The following is a 7,500-nucleotide window of genomic DNA, read 5'->3' as shown; positions in this document are numbered from 1 at the left end:
TTCCAACGCCAAGCCTCGTGACGTGGCATTTCTCGGATCATCAGCCCGGCGTCTCGTCTTCAGCGACCGGTGCATTGCCCTTTTGGTTGCCGTAGTAGTGATAGTGGTAGTAGTAGTAAGGGGTGGTCTTGGTGAGCTGGGGATAGGAAGGCTCGGGATGAAAGGGGCTACTGTTGATGCGATAGTATCGATTTATGTAAGATTTGGCTGCTCGCGCGTTTAACCTCGCTCACACGATGCATGGGTAGGTAGGGTTGACGGACTGCTTGGAGAGTGGGAAATTGGAATGTGACTTATACGTGTGTGTGTGTGTGTGTTGCTGTGTGAGTTTATGTATGTGGGTATGCACACACACACACACACACACACACACACACACACACACACACACACACACACACACACACACACACACACACACACACACACACACACACACACACACACACACACACACACACACACACACACACATATGCGTGTGCGAACATATATGTATATACATAGCTCCCCATATATATATATATATATATATACATATTTATGTGTGTGTGTGTTTATTTATCTGAAGTAATGAAACGGCTAAAATTCAAAATCAAGTATGAACTGCACAAGATCAGCAGAATACCACAAGCTTCAGTCAAAGAGAGTTGTCAAGGTAAACAAAAGAAAAATATTAATAAGTGGCAATTGTATATCCAAAATACAGCCCACCTTCCTTTTAGCAACGGGGGAGGAGAGAGATTGGCGAGCGAGCGAGAGAGAGAGAGAGAGAGAGAGAGAGAGAGAGAGAGAGAGAGAGAGAGAGAGAGAGAGAGAGAGAGAGAGAGAGAGAGAGAGAGAGAGAGAGAGAGAGAGAGAGAGAGAGAGAGAGAGAGAGAGAGAGAGAGAGATTGGCGAGAGAGAGAGAGAGGGACAACCGCGAGTAGCCAGGAAAAGGGACGTGGTACAGCCTCTCTTCCCGCCAGTACTGAGCTGTGTTGCCATACAAACAATACTCCATCGGCCAAACGAATAAAAAGCTTTTGTTTTCGTTTATGACTAAATCGGAGAATTTTATAGCATGCAGGCCTGTCAGCTGCTATGAGTCGCGAGATGAATACATGTCGTGGAGAATGCGAAAAAGGAGGTTAGATTATGGACGGCAGAGAGAATGCTAAAAAATGAATGTAGCGAGTGGCGGTTGTTCCCACTTCGCTACCTACACTGCACGAGAATTACAGATTGTGGAGTCGCTTCTCTCTCGGCATACAGGTAATCTTTGGAAGTTTGGGTTCGCGCCACAATCTTCTCTCCCCCCTCCCCCGTTCAGACCATCAAAATGTACCCGTCTGTCTGCATTCCTAAGACAAAAGTTACAATATAAGCCGTATGGCAAGCGCCGGCCTGACCTCTCTGTAGTGGACCACGGGAACACTGACCGACGAATTTACTCTACACTGGTTTTACTCCCTTGCGCGTTCTGATGGACTGCCGTGGCGAATTGGGACATTGTTTTTTTTTCCTTCTGAAGCATAAACAAGCTGCATAACGTTTCTTCGTCCTCGCGTAGGGAAACATTCGAGTTCTGTCGTATTTGCCCGCCAAAAAAAAAAATCGATCTATTGCGTTGGGGAAATGAATAAACATGAGATTGCTGCGGGGCACCGCGTCGGGGAGTGGTGATTGGGAGGAGGAGGAGGAGGAGGAGGAGGAGGAGGAGGAGGAGGGGGAGGGGGAGGGGGGGAGAGAGGAGGGGGGACCCCGGAATGATGTGGGTGGGTCACTCGAGCTCTTATCGTCAGGCACGGAATTGGTTCATTTATCGCCGCCAGACACACCTGGATTCGATTGACTTATTCTTGACAGTGACTCTAATACTCCGTTGTATTCAATTACATTATCAAAGAAATTTCGAGGGAACGCGAGAGCGAAATCGGTCGTTACTCAATGAAGTTCTGTGCAAATGCCGACTTGCCGAACCAGGCGTGTGTCCTGGTCCATATGGACGGGGTTTATAATGAGGCTCTACCTACACATGAGCCTTGCTTGTATATTGGGGCTGGCGAGAGTCTCCTATTTCTCCACAGCATCAAACTCATGAATGGAAAATAAACTAGAGAGAAAACAATTGTGGTGTATGCCAGGTATTAATAGCGGCGTTCACTAAATCAGCGAGTGAGATGGACAATGCTAACCAACATTGTGTCTACCGGCAATGCTGATCGCATGCTTGTTTACCAGCTAAGGTGGCATTTTTTTTTTATTTTTTATTATTTTTTTTTGTGATGTGGAAAGGATCGTTGCTATAAATGTATTTTAAGGACGAATATGTAAAGCGAGATGGTGACTTTTGGAATAATTACATATGTTTATAACATGTAGTAAAATGGTACAGAATAATTCAAATAGCATAAAGGTAAAGTCAAATTGTACAGAACAATTTTAATAGCAAAAGGTCAAGAAATCATTCACTGCCACATTCCACAAATAACTATTTTGTAAAATCTGGACTGTCGTAAGCGCAGTGAGAGAGAGAGAGAGAGAGAGAGAGAGAGAGAGAGAGAGAGAGAGAAGAGAAGAGAGAGAGAGAGAGAGAGAGAGAGAGAGAAGAGAAGAGAAGAGAAGAGAAGAGAAGAGAAGAGAAGAGAAGAGAAGAGAAGAGAAGAGAAGAGAAGAGAAGAGAGAGAGAGAGACTGAGAGACACACAGACTGACTCTGAGACACTTTGTTTAGATCACACATAAAAGCGCAGTCATGTGGCTTCTTAGTGTTATAATACGTCTACGAGTAAATTCTGTTCTTCTTGTGTCGAGAGTTATCCTACCGGGATGATAGTAATTGCGTGTCGAGCCAACACTACACATCTGTCTGGTCGCCGCTCAAGGTCTGCCTTGCCGAGACATATAATTCGTTTGGACTGATTTACTATCTGTCCACGTCGATGACTGAGAACTGCTTGTGAATAAATATGGGTATGCATTTACCCCAGTTGTCGATGAAGACTTTTATTTCAAGCAAATGATATATCACGATTAGGTAAGCAAGGTCATTCTGCAAGGTCAGAATTGCCGTTCACTTCGCGTGGAATGCCACTATCGATCGTCAACGACAGATACGCTAACCTCTTCTCCAACAAAGTTCATGTTACAAACTAAAATTCATATTCTGGACTTATAGGGTTAGAAGAAATATATGGGCATTCATTAGGATAAACAAACCTTTTAAAATAACTATTTTGCCGTTTCCTGAGCCCACCTTGGCCGCACTATTTCTTTCGAGCGTTTAAGAATGTCGCAAATATGCATTGACACGCAACCGCCTGAGAAAAATATAGAAAATATGCGTTGTATGGGCGTGTGAGAGGTTAGTAGAGGTGACGAGGGTGGGCGGGGGCGAGGTGCAGGGAACGGCAGCGGTGTCACGTGACCGGCGCCCACGCTGCACTCGGCTGGCCAGACCCCCGCCAGACACACTTCAAAATTCTCCTCCGCGCCCGTTTCTGACAGTTAAGCAACCAAACCTTCACCAACATGTCGGACGACGCCGCCGTTGCGCCCGCGGAGAATAACGTCAGCTCCCCTGCAGAGGTGAGTGAGAAAATAATTTTTATTTGTCCCCCCTTCGTATCCCTGAAGAGGCTTAACGAAGCGGGAGTCTCGCCAAATACGGCTGAGCAGGCTTCCGTTCTTAATTCTCGTTTTGTCTCGTGGCGTGTTGATAGGCGACTCTTTGGTCATCTAAATCAGGTTCAAAGCTAAAAGATGACATCCCGTTCGTGTGGAGCCTTATTTCGAAAGATAACTAGGCGAATTGTAATTTTGAAAGCCGGAGCTGCGGCCCAAAATGGCGAGAAATTCGGCCTGATCAATCCTGTCAGGAGACGAGCTTCAAAACCGAATTTCCCGCCACGGCCACACAGACATTCCCGCCAAATTTTATTCTTCGCTGATCTGTTTGATAACTGAAGTCTGAAGTGGAGAGTAGGTGTATTATTTTCTGTGAAGCGATATAGAGCAGAGAATTTGCAATTGGTGTTATTTTGGGACGATCTCGGTATTATAGACTCGGTTGTGCGAGCGATCGATGTCTCCCTGGCTTCCTTTTCTTTTTTTTCCTCAGAAAATGATCAATGTACCGAGTATTCTCGAATGCCCTTTTTGTGAACATTTGAATTTTCGAAAGCTGTGATGTTATAAGTTTGTGCTTTTGAATATCCAGGGTGATTTTCTGAAACGGTTTATATAATATGCCGTATTAAGATCGTTGGAAAATACAGTGTTGTAGAGTTGATAAAGCATATGAAATTCAAATAAAACTCAGATTTGAAAACGATCAATCCTGGATAAGCAGAAAAAAGCTATATTCGATAAATAATTCGCATTAAAATTCTTGAAAGGTGCGGAAGGAAAATGCCAACAACTTCTCGCCACATTTTTCGAAAGATACCATTCGAAAATGAGTCGACGTTATATCAACACCAGTATAGAGTGATCCTATAGGAAAATAATTTAAAAAAATGTTGATACAGGGATGAGGCGTGTCTGTGCAGAAGGTTAAACCGGTGCCTGCTGTACAGCCACTGAACTGGCTGGTTTGGTGAGAATTTACACCGTTAAACTCAACAGCGCTCATGTATCGCTAAGGATTTTTGCTGCATTTTCCTTCCTCATTCATCTGGTCAAGTCGTGTCTCCTTTTCAGAAGTACTATACTTGTATCTGCTTGTAAAACGCATATGTATCCGGAGTATGAATATATTTAGAGTTATAGAAAGTTGCTAATAAGGAACAATGCGAGCGGACAGAGGATTGTGAACACGAACGGAAAACTGTTGGAAGAGACAGAGAGAGGAGGAGGTTCTCCTTCTCCTCCTCCTCCGCCTCTTCCTCCTCCTCCTCCTCGTCCTCCTGTCCTCTCGTTCGTCCGCTCCTACACACTCACTCACTTCTATCCCTAGACCAGAACTGCTTCCTGTGTTAACGTACATAGCGTCACCTATTTTCCCATAGCACGTCTTTAGTTTTTGAATTGTTAGTTACGCTAGTCTTATCGTAATGGAGGAATGGGACCGTAACCAGGCAAGAGTTCCCGCGAAAAAAAAATGTTTTTCAAGGATGAGTAAGCAATTTACGAAGGTTTTGGCGATGACTTTTTGATTCGGATGTAGACTTTTTTTTCTTCTCTTCCTTAATACGTTCATAATCATTATTAAATGCTAGACGTAATAAACACATAATTTTGGCAGAAGGAGCACCATGGGGGCAGTAGCCAGCCAGATGCAAGACAGTTGACCGGATCGAATTAATCATCTTGTTGAAGCTTGCGCGAGTGTTGCGCTGATGCTTGAAATGGAGCTGCGTGTGTCTTGGGGGGGGGGGGGGGTGGGGGGGGGGGGCCGAAGTCCCAGTAAGAAAGTGATGAGATTTTTTTTTTTTTTTTTTTTTTTTTTTTTAGTGCGCCTGATATGAAAGAACGTTGCACCTTCACATGGGGGTCGCCTGTGTTTCCAAGAAATTTGAAACCATGGGTATAATTTTTGACACTTGTGGGTCTATAACATGATAATGATTTGTGTAATCGTATGGGAACGATTTTCAAGATTACCAAGTGAACTATAGTAATTCCATGATCTTTTCTCAGCATGACGCAATGTTAAATATAGCCGCGGTGACTTAGTAACAGCGTATAGGCAGCGATTGGTCATAAGCAAACGATATTTCGGCTTTTTCTTTCTCGTTCTCTTTGATATCTGATTTATCGTTTTTATGTTTAAAACTTGGAGGTCTGTCGCGAGTCATTTAAGTTAAAATAAGGATACAAACACCTCGTTGAAATTGTAAACGTAAATAAAGAGTGTTACAACCCTCAAGGGAATTAAAAAGTGCGCTCTGTAAACCACGTGTTACACCGTGTTTGTATCATAAGTTTAAACTTTTTAACTGCTTAATATCCCTCACTTGTTTTCCAATTTGCATTTCGCTCGTTGCCGGACCTTGGAATTAGGAGGAACTTTTGAATAAATAGATGTGATATATTAGGTTGGGAGCGGGTTATGGCGACTTTTATCAACGGGGATGGATAATCTAATACAGATATGAAAGATATATGTTATCAGGCTGATAAAGCATCTGGGATAAAACAGTAAGACTATTCATGCTGACCCAAAATGCAGACAGTAATTTGTCTTATTATAATGCATTAATTGAACACCCCTTATTGTCATTATTATTTTCCTCTAATTGTGGTCATTGTACATATTTTCTGTTATAACAGTTTGAATGACATAATATGTCTTTTAGTTGTTTTATGTCATAAAGGCGTTATATTTTAAGACTACTAAGTTATTGCATAACAGACAAGCGTAGAAAGCGTAACGTCCCGCACGCGCGCGCAAGTGTGTGTGTGTGTGTGTGTGTGTGTGTGTGTGTGTGTGTGTGTGTGTGTGTGAAGATTAAATACAGAAAAATAAATGATTATGCTGTTGCTGGTTATAGAAAATTGCCTCTGTACAGAAGATTAAGGACTCATTCACCTGATCTGAAAGATTAGGCCCAACTCACCTGTTTTTCGAGATTCAGAGTATTTGTCGTCTCGTGTGTCGACAGGTTTAACCCCACCTTGCCGTGAAAGTCATTATACTACGGGACCCATGACGGCGTATTTGACGCTCTGATTGCGTGAACCTTGCTGTGATATTAACGAATGTGCCTTTCTTTGGCTTTCTGACTCTCTCTCTCTCTCTCTCTCTCTCTCTCTCTCTCTCTCTCTCTCTCTCTCTCTCTCTCTCTCTCTCTCTCTCTCTCTCTCTCTCTCTCTCTCTCTCGAAACCTATACATCTAGAGAAGAAAATTAGATGTTATTTATAGACGAGAACGAAACAAAGTTAAACGATGTAGTTCATGAACTTAACATAGATATTCCGAAAATGAATAGGACTTTTCATTTAGAAATGGTCGTAGACTTCTAACAGAGATATCTCATCACTTTGTTACTTTGTTACCTCTGTTATCAGTTCTTGCCTCCACTATGTCACACGAATTGTTCTAAGAAAGTATTACACAACTACCGAAGCCGAGGACAAATCGGGGTAAGAAAGCGAAGTGCTGACATAGGAAGCCTGTGCGGGGCAGCTGGCGAAGCGTTTGAATTTCGAACGTACGAAGAAACATTTGCACTGGTACAAAAATAAAAGTATGAACGCGTTTGGACTTGAACGCGAATTCGTGTTTAAGTGTGATTTTGCGCACACGCACACGCACATGCACATGCACATGCACATGCACACACACACACACACACACACACACACACACACACACACACACACACACACACACACACACACACACACACACACAGCGAGAGAGAGAGAGCTGAACGGGCGAGATACAGAGAGAGAGAGAGAGAGAGAGAGAGAGAGAGAGAGAGAAAGAGACAGAGACAGAGACAGAGAGAGTGAAAGAAAGCCGACGTACAAACAAGGTTAAAACAAATTGATGACCAGGTAACAGGTAAGATT

At 43.2% G+C, this 7,500-nt stretch overlaps 1 protein-coding gene across 1 annotated transcript in view; it reads left to right on the top strand.

The window, feature by feature from the left end:
* Positions 1 to 2,250: 2,250 nt before the first annotated feature.
* LOC122247675 (uncharacterized) overlaps positions 2,251 to 7,500 on the top strand; it is a 16,602-nt gene continuing 11,352 nt past the window's right edge. The window contains exon 1 of the mRNA XM_043007165.2: positions 2,251 to 3,569. Coding sequence (XP_042863099.1) covers positions 3,513 to 3,569 — 57 coding nt within the window. The 5' untranslated portion in view covers positions 2,251 to 3,512. The remainder of the gene's footprint in view (positions 3,570 to 7,500) is intronic.

This window comes from Penaeus japonicus, unplaced genomic scaffold (assembly GCF_977035675.1).
Source record: "Penaeus japonicus unplaced genomic scaffold, GWHDUDI00000001_assembly GWHDUDI00000007, whole genome shotgun sequence".
Taxonomy (NCBI): domain Eukaryota; kingdom Metazoa; phylum Arthropoda; class Malacostraca; order Decapoda; family Penaeidae; genus Penaeus; species Penaeus japonicus.
Note: the sequence above shows the minus strand (reverse complement) of the source record. Positions and strands in the feature narration are given on the sequence as shown.